Source organism: Poecilia latipinna, unplaced genomic scaffold (genome assembly GCF_001443285.1).
Source record: "Poecilia latipinna isolate Pla-1442-1.1 unplaced genomic scaffold, P_latipinna-1.0 Scaffold2207, whole genome shotgun sequence".
Classification (NCBI taxonomy): Eukaryota; Metazoa; Chordata; class Actinopteri; order Cyprinodontiformes; family Poeciliidae; genus Poecilia; species Poecilia latipinna.
This window is the reverse complement of record NW_015114823.1, coordinates 18738-40752: the sequence shown is the minus strand read 5'-3', so window position 1 is coordinate 40752 and position 22015 is coordinate 18738. Positions and strand designations below refer to the sequence as shown.

Below are 22015 nucleotides of genomic sequence, written 5' to 3'. Positions count from 1 at the left end.
ATGGGATGCCTGAAAGCCAAGACATTTAAAAAAGGTGGAATATTATACTGAATAAAGTAACATCATTCCAGTTTGTAGATGCTTAGTGGAAGGAAGGTTTATTTGAGTAAATGTTTTTTTATTTATTTATAAACCAAATGTCATAATCCTTCTACTTTTTCCAATATGTCAAGCTAGAATAACAAAAAAAAAAACTATTTCAAGATGGTAAACATCAACCAGATAATTTTATTTTTGTAGCTTAAAGCTCTTTAGATTCTTGATTCTTGTGAACTTAGTTTCATGCCAAAAAGTGGCGTTCGCCGTAGTTTCGCCCGGCGTGTTCAGGCAGGACGGCTTTCGTGGCAGGTTCGTATTAAGTTCCCCGCTAAGCAGCAGGCAAACAGACTCCCCCCCGCCGCGCTGTCATCTGCACAGGCATGTAACCAATTAGCAGACTCGGTCAACAGGCTTCTTTCCTCCTTTGTGATAATTTGTTTAAGTGTTGCAACATGGCCGCCGCTCTCACCCGTCTTCCTCTGCGATCATTCAGGCGGAGGAGCGTCATGGCAACTTTGAGGAGCGGCTGCGACAGATGGAGGCACAACTGGAGGAGAAGAACCAGGAGCTACAGAGAGTGAGTCACGCTCTCGCTCTTTCTTTTTTTCCGTTTCTTTTTGCGACACAAAGGCGCGCTGATTTTCTAAAGATGGAAATCTTTGTCCTGAGTGTTAAACTCTCCTCCCACCTTCTCGGTGTTTTTCCCCAGGCGAGGCAGAGGGAGCGGATGAACGACGAACACAACAAGCGTCTCTCTGACACCGTGGACAAACTGCTGTCTGAGTCCAACGAGAGGCTGCAGCTCCACCTGAAGGAGAGGATGGCCGCTCTGGAGGAGAAGGTGGCGGCCATCTTTGATCAGCATGAAACAGGAAACGACAGGAAATAAAGACAAGATGGATGGATGATGGATGGATGGATGGATGGATGGATGGATGGATGGACGGACGGACGGATGGATGGATGGATGGATGGATGGAAGGATGAATGTTTGGATGGATGGATGGTTGGATGTTTGGATGGATGGATGGATGGATGGTTGGTTGGATGGATGGATGGATGGTTGGATGTTTGGATGGATGGTTGGATGGTTGGTTGGATGGATGGATGGATGGATGGATGGATGGATGGTTGGAAGGATGGAAAACAATATTTTTCATTTCTTTCAATCAGTTAAATATATTTTAAACCAAACCGTCAGCAGAATAACGACACCATTGTTTCTCCATATTTTCCCTCGTTAAGCTCAGTTTTCCTCTCATTGTTTCTGTTCTGCTTTGTGACCTGAAGTGTTAAAAACTGACGGCTTCCTTACAGAACGCCCTTTCTGAGGAACTGTCCAACATGAAGAAGCTCCAGGATGATCTGCTAGCAAACAAGGTGCGACTCCTGCATGCAGCCTTCCTGTTCCTGTCTGCGCACTCGCTCTTCCTCTGGACCGACTCTGTCGTTTCTCACTTCCAGGATCAGCTGATCGCAGAGCTGGAGCGTCTTCAGCTGGAGGTGGACCAGCTCAGAGCCCGACCCGGAGGCTCCTACTCCAGGTCCGCAAACAGAAAGAGTCTGTCGCACCATAAAACAAAGACAAAGACGAAGTTTTCACCGGAAGCTTTTAAATCAACTGTATGAAACACACGATGGCGTGTTAGAGCCACTCTGCATAGAAATAAAAAGGAGTACATTTCCTCTGGAAAAATACAGACATTTTCTGGAAACTACAAGGACATTTCTGAGTTTGAAAAGCTGAAAATTTGGCAGAAGAAACTTGAAAATAAGAAAAAAAAATTTAAGTTTGAAAAGTCAAAAATTTGCAAGAAAATACTCTGAAATTTTAAAATGAAACCGAAACTTTTTAGTGAAAACTTGGAGGTTTCTGAGTTCAAAAAGTGTAAGTTTTCTAGGAAATACTCAGAAACTTTGAGATTTGGAAATTTCTGAGTCTCAAAAGTTTGAGAGAAAAACTTTGAAACTTTTAGTTTAAGTTCAGAAATCTAATAGAAAAAACTTGGAGATTTCTGAGTTTGAAATGTCTCGTGTTCTTCATCACTCACTCAGATCATCTTCCTCCAAAACTTTCCAATCGCTAAAAGCATTGACAACTTCTTCCGCTTCTGTGTTTTCTGCCATAGTTGTTTACATTTTGACTTACCCTCATTACATCACAAAATGGCGCCGCGGTTTTACACTCTGCAGGCGACGGAGTTTATCATAATTTGTGATATTTATTATATATTTATTTTGTGTACACAGATTGAAAGTGATTCATCGTTTTTAAATATCTGTTTTTTTTCGTGTTACAGACTCTTTAAATCCTGCCTGCCTATAAGATGCACAACTTTAGCATCTCCAGTGCCGATAAATCACTCACTAAGCGCTGTCTGCGGTGATATGCGTTTCACGCTCACTGCATAAACACATGAATTACCCAACATTTCCCTGTCATCTGTCAGAGCCTCCTGTTGACAGCAACACGCTGCAGCGTTCACCAGGTGTCTCTTAGTTACGCCGAGCTCCAGATTTTTCCTCCTTTCTCCCACTTTTAAATGCCCTCTTACACAACATTCCTCAACTTGTTTGTTTTTGTTAAACTGTCACAGACAAGTTACCACAAAAACCTCATCCACCACAGGGATAATTGGCCTTTTAATCTTGTCTGGGCATATCTTTTCCTTGTCTTTCCTGCAGCCGCTCTCTGCCAGGCAGCGCCCTGGAGCTGAGGTATTCCCATGGAGGCGGGTCGCTCCCGGCCGGCTCCACCACTCACCTGGATCCCTTCGGTAATGCCTCCGGCGGGGGGGTGAGCAGGCGGAGCCACAGGGCCCGCTGGAGCACCGCCCATGAGGACTCAAGCAAGGTGCCAATAATTCACATTTTTACTGTTTTTATTCCTCAATGCAACTCATTGAAGAAATAAAATGTCTTTTTTAATTTATTAAAGCTCCAGAAACGGTGCAACTACTGGAAAACAGTAGCTGCACTGCAAAAATACAAAATCTTAGTGAGTTTTTAGTGCAAAAAAGTCAAAACTAAAATGTCTTGTTATAAGTGAAATAATCTTCCAGACTTTTCTTCGATCAATATTAAAAAACTGTTTATTTAAAACAAACTCCTGTTTCTTGATGAAAAATTATTTATAAGTTAGTTTTATCTAATTTCAGGTTTCCTGAATATTTGTAAACAAAAGTACAAATATAAAGAGATTTTAATTGTTCTGCTTTGTTAAATTTAATTTTAAATAAAATATTTTTTTTATTTAGAAGAGCTCCACAAAAGGCACAACTTTTGTAAAACAATGTAGTTGCAAAAAATAGAAGTTTCTAGTGCAAATAGTTGAAATAACACTAACCTAAATTAGAAGTAACTTTTCAGCTAAATATAACAGCTTTTGTAAAGCAAATAATTCCCTAATAGTGATGAAATAGTATTTGTTTCACTGGCAGATTATTTCATTTGTAACATGGAAAAAACATCTTGTTATAAGTTTGATAATCTTAAAGGAACTAGTTCTTTTTCATATCAATATAAGGGAATCATTGACTTAAAATAAGCGGCTATTTCTAGTTGGAAAGTTACTTTGAAGTTAGTTTTGTCTTATTCCACATGTATTAAGGTATTTCCATAAAAAGTAAAAACAAAAACACAAATCATTCTGAGATTTGACTGTTTATTTTCTAAACACAATTTTTTACAGAAATTAAATGTCACTTTTTTATTCATAAGAAGAGGTGCAACTGTTGGAAAAACATATAAAAATAATAAAACAAATGCATTTATTAAACAATTTTAGGTTTTCAACATTTCCCACACTCATTTTCTGTAAAAGCAAATGAAATAATTTACCAGTTTAGTCAAAATATCACAAATAATTGACAGAAACGGTGAAATGAAGACGTCCTGAAGCGATCCGCTTTAGGTTTCGATGTTTCGGTATTTTTGTAGCAGTCGCTGGAAACGTGTCCCTTTTGTTGCTCAGATGTTTGTAGGCGACCTGCTCGTCCTGCTCCACAGTGGGCCTACGGGGTAATAAAACTGTCAAACGTAATGACATCAACGGCTGACGGGAACAGGGAATCAGGCAAATTAAATTTAACGAGTCGCAATTAGGAAAATCAAGGAGCTGCTGTAACAAAATCTGAGAAGGTTTTTTATTCTAACCACAGCTGAATACACAGTTTGGTTCTTCACGGTCATCTGCTTTCTCTTGTTGCGTTCAGAAATTCTGATTTCTGCTTTGCTCCTGAACGCAGCGTCTCTGGAAGAAGTCGGCCAAGTTTCTCGCAGTCAAGTTTCACAAAAACAGTTTATGAGATCAAGTCTTCTACACTTCAGAGTTAATAAGGAAGAGAATTATACATTGTTTGAAATTTATTAATTTAATGTATGCTACCCTGAAAAATTATTTAGTAATTATTAAGAAAGGGGCAGATTTTTTTCTTCTTCCTGCTCTCTTTTCACTTGTTTATAGCAAGATTTAAAAGTGTGTGTTTTTTTTTGTGTTGAATCCTGATACATATAGTGGTGTAGTTATCAGTTGCTATGGCAACCAGTCTGAGTGTAGCATAACCGACGCAGGGAGCGGAGAAAAATAGAGAAGAAAACAAGTGGTTTTGAGTTATTCTTCAATGATTTTCTGATATTTTTCCCTTTGCTGTGTGAAAATCTCTACATAACATGTTAAAGTATCGTCTTTTTGTCCCTCCACTGTTGTGGGCAGGCACAAAAATTTTTGATAAAAACATTAACATGCAACAGGTCTATAAAAAGACCCCTATAATAAATAAATAAACAGTTCTCAGACTGGTGGGGGTGCAAGTTAAGCCTGGTGGCCCGCCAGGCTTAAAATACAGTTGGAGAATTAAAAGTTGTAGTTTTATTCTTGAATTGTGGAAAACAAAAATGAGTCCAGACCCTGAAAGCAGTTTTTTGTGTCATGAAGGCTCTGGTGTGCCTCTCTCTGTGCAGTACCCAGACTGGGAGAGCGGGGCTCTGCTGGGAACCGGGTACGAGCAGAGCATGGACGTGGGCTGCTCCGATGACGAGGACGACGGGGAGCCTCGATTTGAGCTGCTTTCCCCCAGCGGACAGACAGACGTGCAAACCCTGGCCATCATGCTGCAGAAACAGCTGGAGGCCATCAATAAGGAGATCAAGTATGAAGCAGGGAGGCAATAATTCAGGAAATCCCTCCCCACAGCCTGACACACATCATCACCTACAGCAGCCTGGAAACACCATCAGCTCTCTGATACGGCATCAGGGGGAACATAAACACACAGTGATTAGATTTTACGGGTCTTAATACCGATTCATAAACATGTTGATATTAAAAGGGTCAACAGATAAATCTGAGCTGTAATAAGATGTTTGAGTTAGAAATAGCGACTAGCCTTTTTCTTTTTTATGTGTTTTTATCTTCCTTGACCTTTAACCCACTTTGAAAAACATGATTTTGATACTGTTGTTGTAACATTTGCACAAAATCCAGGAAAGTTGCTCCATTTTCTCATGAGCTAAATCAGTCTGGCCAATATAAATATCAATTACACAAGCATATATATGAATAAAACATTCATTTATCCATGAAAGATTGAAAGAGTAAAACTCTGAAATCTAAAGTAGCCCTATTACCATCTTTGCAATTCACCATTTGGGAGTATTTACAAAGCGAATCCTATTGAAACAATAAACCTGGATTTAAATATCAAGCAAATACAAAACAAATAAAACTTGATAGATTGGTCTACTTTGGTATCTTCTTTTCCCACCTGAGAATGTTCTCAAGTTTCAATGTGATTGTATTTCATTACATTATTTAAATATATTTCATGAATATTGAGTTTTATATCATATGTACCACTGTATGCATCTATGTTTGCGTCGATGAAATATTAGACTTTGTGCCTCTTTTTGCTTCCACTGCTTCACTCAAAGATCTTGTGAAAATATTAGCCAATTATTGATCATTTAACATAATACATAATTCAACAGAAAAGAAAATCAAGACTGTTTGGTTGTTTAAAGTCAAAAATATTTAATGAATCATGAATTCCTGCCTGTTTTTGGCTGATTGCGCTAAAAGCTAATGGAGGAATTGTCGTTTTGCTTTGTTTGGACCAGGCTGATCCAGGAGGAGAAGGAGAACACGGAGCTGCGAGCCGAGGAAATCGAGAGCCGGGTCAGCGTGGCGTTGGACAGCCCGCCCACACATCCCTCCTCTTTGGGCAGAGACGGCACTGGACGGGGCTTCATCCCATCATCCATCACGTCCTCCACCCTGGCCTCCCCGTCTCCCCCCAGCTCTGGACACTCCACCCCTCGCCTGCCTCACTCCCCGGCCCGCGAGACTGATAGACAGGTACCAGTTACCGGTCCTGGAATGCAAAACCTCCAGCCAGTGTTTAAAATTTTTACTTTACTTCCCTATTTATGCAAATATATAGCTCGTCCAGAAAGGGAGTCGTCCAATAAAGCCGATAACTGTAGAAAACACGAAAATGTGATCTTTTAAAGGGGACCTGTTATGCAAAATTCACTTTTGCACATTTAAAAAAAAACACCACGTCAAGTTTTTGGGAAATAAGTTCATATTTTTTGGTATGTGGAAAATGAGCCAATTCAAAAATCTCCCGGTTGTTAAGTCACATTAAGAGTTGGGTAGGAATTAGTTACGTTCACTTGAGCAACTTTTAGAAAAAATATACTTTTTGGAGTATTTTTTTGAATAATCTTTTGCTCCTTTTTACTTTTACTTGAGTAAAAACACGTTGAGTTACTTGAGTCCAATTTTTGGTTACTCTTTCCACCTCTGGTCACATTCAGCTAGCATTCCGCCGTTACCTAGCAACCCCAGCCAGCCCAGTCCCGTTACCTAGCAACCCCAGCCAGCCCAGCCCTGTTACCTAGCAACCCCAGCCAGCCCAGCCCTGTTACCTAGCAACCCCAACCAGCCCAGCCCCATTACCTAGCAACGCAAGCGGAACTGCTGCAGAACGGCCACCGGTTTAACTTCGTCTGCGCTAATGGAAAAGACAAGTGTGTTTTGTTGTTGACTTACCATTCAGAAACCACTCTGGAAAAAGTGGTTAATCATCAGTAGCTTTATTTTACCAAATGTCTGGAAAGCTGAGTTTGGTTTTACATGGGAGGAAATATGTGTGTCATAAAAGCAAAAACATAAAATCTGTGGGGGTAATTGCTTTTAATACATTGACACTTTTAAAGCTGAGATAACATTTCACATCCCAGAACAACAAAGAGGACGATCGATCTCTTGCTCTCCTCGACTCCACGCCTCCTCCGACTCCTCGCGCGCTGCGATTGGACAGAATGAACCTCACCCACCCGGGCGCCATGCTCGACGACCCCCGGGAGTTTCGCAGGTAACGTCGACACAACATTCAGCTTTTGTGGTTCAATTTGTCTCGGGAGCTAAACTGTGGCCGTGAAATTTGTCCGCCTTTTTTTTTAAACAATAAAAAAAAAATATATATATATATATATATATATATATATATATATATATATATATATATATTTAGAAATGGAAACAAAAATTGTTGATAGTGAAACTCAAAATAAAAAAAAAACTGAAAAAAGGCTTTGGATCTGGAAAATAATTTTGAAACTGAAAGTTTTGAAACAAAAAAAATTGTAAATTTGACAAAAGTGTTGAATCCTGAAAATAAGTTTGAAATTGAAAAAAAACAACTGAAACCAAAAAGTATTTCTAAAATTGAAAATGAATGCTTTGAAATTGAAAAATACTCATGAAACTGAGAACAAGTTTTGAATCTTGAAAAACAGTTTTGAAACTAAAATAATTCCAAATGAATATTCAGATTCAAGGTTTTTTTTTTCAGCTTAAGTTTTTTTAAACTTAATGGCCCTCCATATTTTTCCACTTACTGATTTTTTTTTAAATTTCCCAGCCTTTCTGCAGACGGCAGCAGCTCCAACAGCAGCCAAGATTCTCTCCACAAGTCCAGCAAGAAGAAGAGCATCAAGTCTTCCATCGGTCGGCTTTTTGGGAAGAAGGAAAAAGGAAGGCTGGGCCAACCTGGGCGTGATGAATCTGCCTCTCTTGGTAAACGACGAGAGAGTGTTACCTCCTTGTCATTTCAAACACATTTGAGTTTCCACGGATTTCTGCTTTTCAGTAGAGTTGATCTTTCCATGTCTCTCCCAGCGTCTACACCCTCTGAAGACCTCGGATCTGGAGACGCAATGGGGATAAACAAGACGGGAACTCTTGGTCCGGCAGATAAAGACCGTCGCAGCAAAAAGAAGTCAGTGAATCCTGTGGTGTTTTAAAGGGGACCTATTATGCAAAACTCACATTTTGGACATTTTTATACTTTCATTTTGGTTTTTACTGCTTCAGTCCAAGCACATAAAAAAACAAACACCCAGCGGTTTCATGTTAATTTTGCAATAAGTTAGTAATAAGTTAGTGTTTTTTTATTGTCTGGAAAATGAGTCATTTCAAAAACTTTTCAGTAAGTCACATTCCAGGGGCACTATGCCGTTACCTAGCAACCCCGGCGGAGTTCCGTCCATCACCTAGCAACCCAAACAGGGTTCCAGCATGTCTGGTCAGTTGGTATTACCGCTGTGTGAGCTGTCAAAGTGTTTTGTTGTTGACTTACCATCTGGAAACCACTTGCTGCATTCTTGGTGGTTGTACAGGAGGCTCCACTTCTGCTTTTCAAAGATGTACAGTTGTATAATTGTGCTTATTTGGATTTAAAGTGACTAGAGTCCCTAAAACGGCTAAAATTTCATTATCTAAGAATTATTTTGTGCCAAAAATGTCATCAACATGTTTTGTGTTGCCATAGACCAGTGGTCCCAAACTGTGGCCCGCAGGCCAGATCCGGCCCGCCTCCACATTTGGTCCGGCCCCCTCAACAATACCAGAGAGCATTTAGATTTTTTTTCATATACCGTATTTTCAGGACTATAAGCCGCTACTTTTTTCCTAAGCTTTGAACCATGCGGCTAATATGTGAATTTTTCTTCAACCACCAGGGGGCTCTTTAGGGCGTTTTAATGGGCTCTTTCTTCTTTTATTTCCAATTCTGACTTCCAATCATTGGACTTCCAATGATTGGATGATTGGATGTCAGAATTGGAAATAAAAGAAGAAAGTGCCCATTAAAACGGAATTAGGTTTTAATAGGAAATTTAAATTTGAGAATGCTGTTGATTAGTTAAATAGCATTGAGGGGAAAAAAAAGATTTTTCGTTTTTTTAAATAATACTGGGATCATTATGAGAATGTGAAGTATAGATATTAGGATCCAATAGATGGCAGTAGTGCAACAATAATGGATGCAAGCTGCCGTTAAAATCTAAAGAAGAAGAAAGTGCCCATTTTCATTTAGCACATGCTAGTAGCAGACACAAAGGATCAGCACTTTTACTGTTACAGTTACCGTTTGGAAACTACCGTAATCAGTTCAGTTAAATCTAAATGTGGCAACTTTCTATTTTCCAACCGTAATAAATGTGATATTCAATTGACCTGTTATTACTCAAATGTTGGGTGTCCGCCCCTCTGCTGCTGCTGCATCGCTGTGGAAAACCTGAAGCGGAAGAGATATCTGCGGCTTATAGTCTGGAAAATACAGTATTTATTTCATAAATAGTGTTATTTCCTGGATTTATTCTGTGAAGAACCCAGAGAGGGTTATTTGATTGTGCTTTCTGGAAAACAATACATTTTTACATTTAGGCTCCTGCAATCGTCACTTTTTCTGTTACAAACTGACTCGCCCCCCAGCAGAGAAGGGAAAAGTTATGTGGCCCTCACAGGAAAAGTTTGGGGACCTGCCATAGACGATCCTGACCTGCATAATAGGTCACTTTTAATTATTTGCCTTAACTGGTTTCCAGTTTTCAGTGAAACGTTCTTGTCTGTTTGTCAGACATGAACTTCTGGAAGAAGCTTGTCGCCAAGGACTTCCATTTGCATCTTGGGACGGACCGACTGTTGTGTCTTGGTTAGAGGTATGTCATCCTCAAATGCTAATAAATTTATGGATTATTGTGGTTTTATGTCTCACTATGTCACTTCCTTCCAGCTGTGGGTCGGTATGCCCGCCTGGTACGTTGCGGCGTGTCGCTCTAACGTAAAGAGCGGCGCCATCATGGCCAACCTGTCGGACACGGAGATCCAGCGGGAGATAGGCATCAGTAACCCGCTGCACCGCCTCAAACTGCGCCTGGCCATCCAGGAGATGGTGTCCCTCACCAGCCCGTCTGCCCCGGCCAGCACTCGCTCAGTAAGGCTTCGCCTCGGTTTTAATACCCGCTTCTATATTTGGGAGCGCAGCTTTGACATCGGCAGGTACAACTCGTATGTTCACTGTGAAAACACAAAATCTTGCCATGTATTTTTTTTGTCTGGTTTCTAGTGCAAATATATGAGCATACTTGAAATAAGACAAAAGTAACTTAAAAGTAACTTTTTAGCAATATAAAGTACGGAGCTAAATTGAGGCCAAAAAGTTTTTCATTTTTCTTTTATTTAAAATGTAAAAATAAAAATATAAAAGTTTTTAATTGAAAATGTGTTGAAACTGGAAAAAAAAAATAATTTGACAAAAATGTTTAGAAACTGAAAATAACTTTGAAACAAGAAAAGATTTGAATCTGAAAAAAAATATTTAGAGACTGAAATTTTCAGTTTCAAAACACTGAGTTTTTCAAACGGAAAGAATTTCAAGTTTTTTTTGTTTTTTTAAAATTGTTTTTCCTTTTTTTAAATTGTCAGAACCAACTTTGAAACTGAAAAAGAAAATATTGAAACTAGAAATACAACTTTTGAAACAAATAAGAAAGCTAATTTTCAGTTTATTTTTTTTTTTATCAGTTTCAGTTTTAAACTAACTTTATGGCCCTAATTTAACTCCTTATTTTAGGAGTTAAATTTTGAATTAATAAATTCTTAATATTGATGAAAAAGAAAACCGTCCTACTTCCACTGGCAGATTATTTCACTTGTAACAAGACAGTTTTCCCATGTTCTAAGTGAAATAATCTTCCAGTAGAACTGGAACATTTTCATCAATATGATGGAATTATTGACTTGAACAAGCTCCCGTATGTTGCTGAAAAGTTTCTTGAGAGTTGGTTTTGTCTTATTTCAAGAACACCAAGATATTTGCAAACGAGACCAAAATTACTTGGTAAGATTTAGTGTTTTGCAGTGTTTCTCACATTGTTCTTTATGCTTTATACACTTTTTATTTGTAATGTTTTGGTTCTCATTACATGAGCTGACCTTAGCAGTCTTGTGAAAACTTGTTCTCAGTAGGGAGTTGGTTCTTTTTGCTCTGTCCAACATGCAGCTCAGTGTGGCTGTTCATACTTGGTGCTAACACGAAGGCTTAGCGATCCAATAACAAGCTGACAGCTGCAGCTATGTGTGTTCACACTTTGTGTTGAAATGCATCCCCACATGCTCAGTTACCAAGTCTTCATGTAAATAAATATGCAGCCTGCGTCATACGGCAAGCACATAACATGTTTTGGTACAAAAACACATTCCTGTGTCAGAACGTTGATTTTAGATTCTTATGAGTCACATTTACTGCAGAGAATTGAAAATATTTCAATAAGTTTGTGCAAAAGAAGAGAAGTAAATGATCTTTCAATAATAATCTTCAATTCTGTTGACATATTATTGACAGTTTTCTATACAATTATTTTCTCAAAAATAAAAACATGTCCTATACAGGCATTGTTTGATATTATGAAAAAATAGCCTTAAAATGTGCATTTTTACATTTAGGATGTTTTTTTTTTCTTTTTTCAAAAACTATAGCAGGGTTTGGGTAACCCTAACCTTAACCCTCTTTATTTTTTCTGTCCATAAACAGTTAAATACATCACAGACTATGCATTAAAGAGTCTATAATCGATGTAGAAGACATAATTCAGACTCATTAAAACTGAAAAACCCTCTAATCTATCACAAATAGGAATTTTTAAGGTACATGCTAACCTTAGCATTGCTAGCAGCTAGCTGTTAGCATGTCGCAGTTTCCTCACAGAGCTTACGATCTGTCTGAAACTTGTCTGTCACCATTTTATGCACTCAAAAATAAACATAATCTTTTTTAGTTAAATAAAGTAATGATATGTTTTTTGGGGGGACGGGATTGTAGATCCAAAAATTCCCACTTTGAACATCCTGAAGGTTCGCCTGAAAGCACCATAACAGCTCCCTGGATTTTCTGTTAAATTTAAAACTACTCCCTGTATATGTATATAATCCTGTATACATTTAGCTGCTGAATTAAAACAGAGTTTTGGATTTGTGTGTGTCATTTTGTTTAAGATTATAAATTTGATAAGACTTTCCTCAGGCGGCAGAAATATTAGCTTCATATCTGGAGAAAAATGCCTTCTGTAAACAGTTCTGTTCAACTCTGCTGCTGCCAAATGTCTTGGGAAATTTTTGAAGATGGGAGTTTTTCTGGAGCTGGAAGTTTGTATCAAGTCTTTCCTGGAATAATCTGGATTACCAGAATGCTCAGTAATGAAATGCTGGACGCTGTGTCCTCAACCCATCCAGGTTGAGTTCACACCTGTATTTATCCCTGTTGACGAGTGACTAGAGCAGGACACCAGATCTGAACAACCCAAGGGCTACGAACGAAAAAATCTTTCCAAGGTGTGACAGATCAGCCTCTGGCTCACCTTGCACGCACACAACAGGAAACACTGCAAAAACAGAAAACCTTTTGTTTAGCTTCTAGTGAAAATATCTTATTACTCTAAATAAGGCAAAACTTTGAAAATTCCAAGTTATTTCTACAAAATTTCTAGGAATAATTTTACTTTTTTTTTAGGTATTTTTTGACAGAAATTGAATCCTCTCCTTTAATTTCTTAAACTCAGAAAATTTCCAAAAGTCAAACATTTTTCACTTGTGAAACTCAAAAATGTCCAAGATTTTTTTTTTTAATTTCTGAGCTTTTTCTTGCATATCTTCCACTGTTGGAGCTCCAAAATTCAAAGTTTTTTTCTAGAAAATTTCTGAGCTTAATCTCAAATTTTTGAGTATTTTCTCACCAACTTTTGAGTTTTCAAACTCAAAAATTTCCTAGTTTGTTTAGAAAACTTCTGAGCTTTTTCTTGCCAAAAAGCTCCAAAAGTTTTTTTTCTAGAAAATTTCTGAGCTTAATCTCAAAATCTCATCTTTTTTCTAGTTACTTTACGACTGTCTTTTGGAAACTTGGACATTTCCAAGTTTTTCTACAACATTTCTGCGATTAATTCAAACATTTCAAAGTTTTTGGCAGAAATGTTTGTTTTATATCTGTAACAGTGATAATTCGCCGTCATTTTTCTATCGGATGTTTTTGTTTTCAAAGAAGTTTCCAGAAGAAACTTAAAGTTTCTCTTTGATTGCTGTGGATTTTGGCGCCGATTCCTGGCTGGGTTTGTCTTGACTTTTCCTCTCCTGCAGCTTGTTTGTTTTGATTGAAACGTTGGGAAACAATCATTCAAAAGATTTCACTCGACACCCTGAACAGATGCTATCAGTTCAAAGAAACCGGTTGAATGTTTTGTCCGTTGCAGGATGCCTCGCTGCTTGATTGATGGCTCCTGTAGGGAAATCTTTCACCTCCGATGCTCGAGGCATGAAGGGTAATCTGTGTTTTGTCTTAAAGCTCTCAGAGTAAAAGTCTGTGCTTACTTTGTCTGCAGTCCACCAGCAACGTGTGGATGACCCACGCGGAGATGGAGTCCCTGAACGCCGCCACCAAGCCTCCGGTTAGTGGTGCCGTTTCCTGTCAGATTCCCTTTCTATGGTCAGGATTTGTGCATAACCGTCTGGTCTGGTCTAAATCACGTTGATGAGTCTCTCCCCTTCGTCCTCTTCTTTCTCTGTATTTGTCCCTCTCTCCGTCTGTCTCCTCTGTGGGCCCAGGCCATAGTGTTGAGCATCTCCCTGTTTCTACGTGAACTGCTTCAAACTAATTACCCGTTCACTAACACACTGTTCCTCACTTTTGTCCTCTTTTCCTGCTGCTGCTGCTGCTGCTGTGACCTCTCCCTCTTTTGCTTCTCCTCATTCATCCCTCCATCCGTCCACACCGCTTACCTTCCCTCCTCCCCCACTCCACTCGCTCCGTCTTCCTCTCTTTCTGCCTCGTCTTTTCTCTCGGCGTTGCAGGAACTGAAGGAGTTCAGCTGGGATCAGGTGAGGATCACATTTTTTCATATTTTTTTTATTTTACAAACAAAACGCGACTATTATTTGTCAGTTCCTTCATCTGCAGTGAGTCATGAGCGCTGAGACGTGAAATGTAAAGCCGAGTGTGATTCAGCGCCGATCATCTTGTCCCCCTCCAGATTCTGGCCTACGGCGACATGAATCATGAGTGGGTGGGCAACGACTGGCTGCCCAGCCTGGGCCTGCCCCAGTACCGCAGCTACTTCATGGAGTCGCTGGTGGACGCCCGCATGCTGGACCACCTGACCAAGAAGGAGCTGAGGGGACAGCTCAAGATGGTGGACAGCTTCCACAGGTACGGCGCGACAAACCCACTGCTGTACCTCACTTACAGATTTGTTGGTTCAAGACTTTTTGGTTTTCATTAAATTAACCGAATTCTGAGTTTTGATCTCGGAAGGTTAAAGTCAGAATTTTGAGAACAAACAGGAAAATTTCTGATAAGAAAAGTCAAAATTCTCAGAAAAAGGTCAGAATTCTGATTTAAAAAAGTACAGTTTCTGAAATTAAAGTTTGAACATTTAGAAAAGAGTGAACTCTTTAAAAAAAACTGAATTTTGATCAAAACAGTAAGAAATATGGATAATGTCAGAATTCTGACTTAAAGTTAAAATTCTGAAATTAAATTTGGATTTTTGAGAAAAACAAAGTTTTAGAAAAAAGTCAGAAGTCTGAGAAAAAAAGTCAGAATTGTGAGTTTGGTCAAAGTTTTTATATTTCAGGCGTTCTAGAAACGAAGTTCTGGAATGTTTTTATGTTAGAAAAATGCAAAGAAAATGGATGGATGGAAAATGTAATTTGTTTTAACGTGATGAAATTCATGTAATTAGTTAATCAAAATTACCACTTTAAATTTCCCAAACTTTTTTTGTTTTAATGCTTTAGGCTTACAGCTCATTTGTTTTTGCTTTTTTGTTGCAGTTTTAATGGCATCATAAACTGAGAAAATACAAGATTTAATTTCCATTTATTAACTAATACAAAATGGAAAAAAAACACACAAAAAAACATTTGAACTGAGTTTCTGAAGAAACTGAACTTATGAGTCACTTTGTAATTTATAAGTTTTGGTTGTTTTCTCTGAAAAACGGGGCGTTTTTCAGGCGAATATTCCCGTCGTCGTGACGGAGACGGCTCTGTGTGGCGTCAGATCAAGGCTCTGCGCTGAAAGCCTCAAGTGCTTCAAAGATTAAAAGTGACCCCAGTTCCCTGCTTGAACCTGTTAAACTCTCCTGCTCTGTTGACCTTCCCAGGGTCAGTTTGCATTACGGCATCATGTGCCTGAAGCGCCTGAATTACGACCGAAAAGAGCTGGAGAGGCGGAGAGAGGACAGCGTCCACCAGAATAAAGGTAATCTCTTTTTAATCATCTTAATCCACCATTTCTGCTAAAATTCTAACATACTAAATTATATTGTCTTTCCAAAAGCATTTATTAATAATTCCAGTTGCTTATTCTTATATTAAAGCTTTATATTTACAGTAAATTTAAGTGCAGAACAAATGCAGCTATGTGGAATGTGTGACAGTTAAATTGGTCAAACGAGCTTTATAAATAATTTATTACACAATTAAAGAAGAAATATACTAGAGAATTATTTGGCATGGATTCAATCAATATTAATATTAAAGATGCAGAAAATATATTTTAGTTTGGTCAGTTCAGAATAGCATGTTTTTGCCTCTGTCACTTTAAATATAATTAAGCTGCTGGTGGCCACGCCCCCAACTCAGCGTTTACATTCCCACGTGAAAATTGCGCAGTTATACAAATGTCTTTGAAAAGCAGAAGTGGAGCCTCCTGTGCAACCAACAAGAATTCAGCAAGTGGTTTCCTAGTAGTACATGACTTATGTGATGCAAAAAAAGTGTTTCCACTGCAGTTTTGAGAAATACGGTAGACTAATTTTGACAAGACTGAAAAACCACCCGGTCCTGGCACAAAAACTGTCTAATCAAAACCTGTGAGTTTTTCCATTAAGCTAATTTATTTTAGTAATTACAATTTGCACATTTCTCAGGTGAATGGAAAAGCAGATATTGTAAAGCGCATTCAGAGGTAAACAAGCTGGCCAAACCGGCTGGAACTCCACTTGGGTTGCTAGGTAACGGGGCTGGGCTCTGGTGGGGTTGCTAGGTAACGACTCAGTACCTTTGGAATGCAACTTAACGATCAGGAGGTTTTTGAAAAGGCTAATTTTCTATTTAGCTGCCAAAAACATTAACCTATTTCCAAAAAAAGCCAAGCTGAGTTCTTCAAGCACTCAGACCTTTTTAGAAGCAGTTGAAACCCAAACATGAAACGATGCAAAATGTGAAATATGCATAACGGTTTGCCTTTAAGGAAATGTTTTGTAAGGTTGAATGTGGTAGATTGAACCCAGACGAGTGGCCAGGTCAAGCTAGAGAGCCAGAAACTTTGATTATTTATTAGCTTCTATTTTAGAAACAGGATTATCAGGATAATGTTATGAGTTTCTCAGTGATCAGAGTCGGTTGTTCCTGTCCAGATGTGATGGTGTGGTCCAACGAGCGCGTGATGTGCTGGGTCCAGAGCATCGGCCTGAAGGAATACGCAGACAGCCTCAGAGAGAGCGGCGTCCACGGCGCTCTGCTGGCTCTGGATGACACCTTTGACTACACCGACCTGGCCCTGCTGCTGCAGATCCCCAATCAGAACACACAGGTGATGCATTCACTGACCTAACCAGAACCAGAACCAAACGAGGAGATGCAGCCTCACTTCTGTGCACCACAAATCGAACAAACTTCCAGAAAACTGAAAACAGCCAAAACACCCAGTTCCTTTAGATCTAGACTGAAACCCACCTGGTTAGAGCCGCTTTAGAAAAGTAATGAAACATCCATTTGTCATGTGGAGAGGTTGATGGTAGTGAGGAGACGCAGAGACCCAGGTTGTAGAAGAAAATGATGAATTTAATGAAGAGTGTAGCTCAAAAACAGTCCAGATCTCAGGCAGCACAGCAGAGCGGAAACACAGAGGCTCAGCACCGGTAGCAACTGAATTAAACAAAGACTGACGCGACGAGCTAATGTCGACACAGGACTTAACTGTGCCGGCAGACGAACCATCATAGATGAGGACCGACAAGAGACAGAGACAACAGGTGGTCTTAAATACACACAGGGTAATCAAGGCACACCTGGGAACAATCAAGGGCTGACAGGACAACACAGAGACTCACAAGGAACAGAAGCCAAAATAAACACAGTGAAAACCCAAATCCTCACTCCATTGATGTGTTTGATGTGTATTTCAAATGATCGCATTTGAAATATAATATTTATTGCTTCTTTCACATTATTGTACAATGATTTATGATATTTTCACTTTGCAAAGTGCTATACAAATACATTTGACTTGAAATCAAGGTACTAGTTTAGGTAAGTGAACGTGTCCTGTAGGTAACCATAGCAACCCCAACAGGTGCTGTAAACGCAGACAACCTGTGAGATGTTCAGAAAAAACCGAGCTTCCCATCATCCAAATAGATCTAAAATCTGATTGATTAAAATCCGGTTGGTTGTCTTCAGGAATCACAAATTTGAATTTAAAGTTGAGTCGTGTTTAAAAGATTTTTGTCACTTCTCTCCCGCAGGCCAGACAGGTTCTGGAGCAGGAGTACAACTCCCTCATCTCCATGGGAACGGAGAGACGACCCGATGAGGTCAGAAGGTTTGGCTTTTTGAAAACGTCAGCATTAGCGTCTTTATTTCACGTATTGGGTGTTTTTCTGGGCAGGATGGAACGAAGACGTTCACCCGCTCGCCCTCCTGGAGGAAGATGTTCAGGGAGAAAGACCTCCGGGGCGTGACCTCCGACTCCGCCGAGACGCTGCCCGCTAACTTCCGTGCCTCAGCCATCTCCACGCCCTCCGTCACCCTGAGGAAGGTTCAGAGTGACGGTGAGCCCGACCTTTCACCTCTGGAGCTCTCACGTTTAACTCCTTCACTGAAAAAACTCACCAAGTGTTTTTGGAAATAAGACAAAACTAACTGACAAGTAACTTTTCAACAAGAAATAGCAGCTTATTTTAGGTCAATAATTCCTTAATATTGATGAAAAATTTGTCACTTGTAACATTTTCTCGTGTTAAAAGTAAAATAATCTGCCAGTAGATCTAGTACTTTGTACTTTGTAAGATTTTGCGTTTTTGCATTGTAAAACAGACTCAGTTAGCTAAAGGTAAGCTAACACGCTAACTTCAATTCTGAGTTTATCTTGAGCTCACCTTCAGTTAGCTAAAGGTAGTTGAGTTAGCTAAAGTTAAACTAACTGAGTCTAGTTAAAGTCCTGATCTGTAACTTTTCATTATGGAAACAACATTTTCCCCGAGTTTCAAATCTTTTTTCACTTTCAAATAACATTTTTTGAACCAACTTTATGGCGTCAATTTAGTTCCATGCTATATCTTACTGAAAAGTTACGTGTAAGTTAGTTTTGTCTTATGTCAAGCACACTAAGATATTTACAATAAAAACTAGACAAATAATACTTGGTAATGTTTTGTAGTTTTGTTTTGCTGCTACCCTACTTTGCTCACGCGATGAGCATGTCTGGAATTAGGGCAAAAGGTGCAGTCACTAAAAGATATAACCTGCTTTTATGTTACTCTACTATTAGCTTACCTCAGGAATTTGCTTCCTCCTTTAGCGGAGGAACTGACAATAACGAGGTGCAGACTCTTTAAAGTACAGAGGAATGTTATAATCCCTTTAATACCTCCAGAAAGGTCACCGCTGTTACATTAATGGCGTTGTGTTTCTGTCTCCTGGTTTCCAAAGCAGCTAGCTCTGGTGCCCGGGGTGAATCTGCCTCAGTGAGGACGTACTCCTGTTGAGTCTCTGAGGTGAGAACATGTCAGTTAAACGGCCTAACATGGTTCCTCCTGCGTGTGGCCGCTGACTTCTGTGCTGATGGCTTCCACATGTGTCGAGCGTTTGAACTCGTCGTTTGATGCATTTTGTTTGCTGTAGCTGACCTGTCTGGGATTTTTAGTACATTCCCCCCGAGGTCTTAAATTTACAATTTACAGTTGTGGTTGGAGGTTTCCATAAACTCCTCGTGGGGCTTGAGTGTCAATGATGATTTGGGATTTTAATAATTTGTTTTTATCTTTCTTTTTCCAGGTTTGAATTACAGTAATGCATAAAACTTAAATACTTGAAAGGTTGCAAGCTAAGAAGTTAGCTGCGCTAACCCTAAAACATTAAACATAAACATTAAACATAATTTTTTGTTGGTTTTCTGTAATCTACAGAGAGTCAAATACTTTTTACTTTTGTGTAAAAATACGTTGAAGTAGTGCTGCTTTTACTTCAGTACAGTTTTTGGTTGTTCTATCCACCACCGGTCACATTCATCTAGCGCTGTGGTGTTGCCTAGCAACCCCAGTTGAGCCCAGCCCCATTACCTAGTAACCCAAGCATAGTTCCAGTACATTTGGTTTGCTGGTTTTACCGCTGTATGTGCTGCTGGAAAAGACAAGTGTTTAGTTATTTGTCTTTAAAATGCCAAAATTTCCACTTAATTTTATATTTTGGTCAACCTGATAATGTAAAATATTAAATGATTTTCATTTTCTCAGTACTTGAGTCGCCTTTTTACCAAATGCTCTTTTACTCTTAAGTAATTTCTTGGACGGCTACTTTTTACTTTTTCTTGAGTAAAAACATGTTGAAGTAGTGCTACTCTTACCTGAGTACAATTTTTGGTTACTTTGCCCACCTGTGGTCACATTCGACTAGCATTCCGCCGTTACCTAGCAGCCGAGCCCAGACCCGTTACCTAGCAACCCCAGCCGAGCCCAGACCCGTTACCTAGCAACCCCAGCCGAGCCCAGACCCGTTACCTTTTGTTGAAGCTGCTCTTTTAAACGTTCTAATGTGTCTGCTTGTATGTGTGTTCATAATGTGTTAAAAATGAAAGCTACAGAGAACAATTATAACGAGTAAAGGTGTTTTTCTCCTCAGGGCGCAGGCTGCTTTGGGACTAAAGGACCCTCTCGCTCATCCACGAAGAACGAAGCAATGACTCTACCAACTAACCTAAACGTTAACCTGGCCATTCTGCAATAACAGTAGCAAAGGAAAATAGGGGGGAAATGACATGAAGAATGTATAAACTTGTTCTCAGATTTAGCGGGTTGAATCGGACCAGCTGTTTTCTCTCTCCGTCTACGTGTCCGGCGCCGTTCATCATCTTACAGTTTCAAACCTCAGAACGTCTGCTCGACACCAAGGGCCGGGCCAGAACCTGGACTCATTGTTTAGTTCGGATCTAGAGGGTGTTAAAGCTGAAAAGCGATTCTGGGAGACAGACAGATGTGTCGGAAGCAACACCGGCGCTCCTTTATTTCCGCTGGTGTCCGGTTTCAGCAGGCGCAGCCCCTTTTTGTTGGCCTGCCTGGTCCCCACCAGGATCGGGTGGTGTGGTAAAACACGGCTGAATTCACACCACCATTTATGTCCGACCACATCAGAGGTCCATTGTCTGGTGGCACCTTGAAGGCGGATAGTGATCTCTGTTGAAAGGGGCATCAGAGGAGTGAATTTGGTGGAGCAAACTTTGTCACCAGAAGCTTTTATGGCCCTTAAATTGGTTTATGTTGGTTATTCAGACTAAAATAGATCAGTCTTTCACTCTAGTGGCAAAATCTTAAGCTGAAAAATTATATTTAAGTACATTTATTGAAAAGAGGCAACTTTACTGCTGCAGCACTTATTTACTACATCGGAGTATCAGAGCCAAGCTAAGAAAACATTTTACAAGAATAAAGTTGTGAGTAGAAAGTAGAATTAATACTAGAACAATGTCATAATATTATTAGAATAAAGTCATAATATTACCAGAATAAAGTTGCAGTAATGTGAGATTAAAGTCTTAATTTTATGGTAAGTCATAATATAGAATAAAGTTGTAGCTATAGAAGAATAAAGTCAGAATATTTTGAGAATAAAGTTGTAATATTTCGAGAACAGTCAAAACATCAGCATCAGATTATTATCAGTATTTGCTACAACTTTATTCTCGTAATATTTCGACTTTTCTCAAAGTGTTACGACTTTATTCTGATATTTTAACTGATTAAGTATTTCCTTATTCGTAAAAGCAAAACCAAAGTATAAACTCTGGTGTAAATAAAGCAAAATTCATATTCTGCAAAGTTTCAAAGCTTCATTTGAATCTCAGCTTCTTCTAAAAACAGCCCAAGCACTTGAAAGAAAAAATAAAACAATAAAAAACACCCAGATGTTTTTTGGCAATAAAATAATTCTTTTTGGTGCCTTGAAAATGAGCTGTTTCAAAAACGTCACACTTCGCCGTTACCTCGCTGAGCTCCAGCATGATTGGTCAGCCGGTTTTACCTCTGTTTGTGCTTTACAATGGCTGCTGGAAAAGACAAGTATTTTGTTGTTGACTTACCATTTAGAAATAACTTCCTGCATTCTTGTTGGTTGCGCAGGAGGCTCCACTTCTGCTTTTCAAAGATGTACAGATGTGTAATTGTGCATCAGTTTGCAGCCATTTTAATATGAGAGTGTAAAAGTTGAGTTGGGGGCTATAGCCAGCAGCAGCTTATTCGGACTCTCCTGTTTTTCTTTGCTTGTGTTTTAGAACTAGTGATTTAGTTTAAAGCTATGCTATGCTATGCTATGCTATGCTATGCTAGTTGGACAGTAGCCTCCAGTTTTACCCAGTAAGAA

The 22015-nt window shown here is 39.3% G+C and overlaps 1 protein-coding gene across 4 annotated transcripts in view; it reads left to right on the top strand.

The window, feature by feature from the left end:
* Positions 1 to 21573, top strand: part of ppfia3 (PTPRF interacting protein alpha 3) — a 40364-nt gene extending 18791 nt beyond the window's left edge. Inside the window, exons 11-31 of one of the 4 annotated variants that reach the window (XM_015017907.1) lie at positions 533 to 616; positions 749 to 880; positions 1357 to 1419; positions 1504 to 1583; positions 2725 to 2893; positions 5002 to 5189; positions 6157 to 6394; positions 7285 to 7418; positions 7968 to 8122; positions 8225 to 8324; positions 9966 to 10047; positions 10122 to 10322; positions 13759 to 13824; positions 13982 to 14254; positions 14407 to 14582; positions 15541 to 15638; positions 16798 to 16973; positions 17908 to 17976; positions 18051 to 18213; positions 19097 to 19158; positions 20282 to 21573. In XM_015017907.1, the coding sequence (XP_014873393.1) occupies positions 533 to 616; positions 749 to 880; positions 1357 to 1419; positions 1504 to 1583; positions 2725 to 2893; positions 5002 to 5189; positions 6157 to 6394; positions 7285 to 7418; positions 7968 to 8122; positions 8225 to 8324; positions 9966 to 10047; positions 10122 to 10322; positions 13759 to 13824; positions 13982 to 14254; positions 14407 to 14582; positions 15541 to 15638; positions 16798 to 16973; positions 17908 to 17976; positions 18051 to 18213; positions 19097 to 19149 (2700 nt within the window). In that variant the 3' untranslated portion in view covers positions 19150 to 19158; positions 20282 to 21573. Of the gene's footprint in view, positions 1 to 532; positions 617 to 748; positions 881 to 1356; positions 1420 to 1503; positions 1584 to 2724; positions 2894 to 5001; positions 5190 to 6156; positions 6395 to 7284; positions 7419 to 7967; positions 8123 to 8224; positions 8325 to 9965; positions 10048 to 10121; positions 10323 to 13758; positions 13825 to 13981; positions 14255 to 14406; positions 14583 to 15540; positions 15639 to 16797; positions 16974 to 17907; positions 17977 to 18050; positions 18214 to 19093; positions 19159 to 20281 lie in introns of all 4 variants that reach the window. The other 3 variants (XM_015017906.1, XM_015017908.1, XM_015017909.1) reach the window with 3 other exon arrangements.
* Positions 21574 to 22015: the final 442 nt, after the last annotated feature.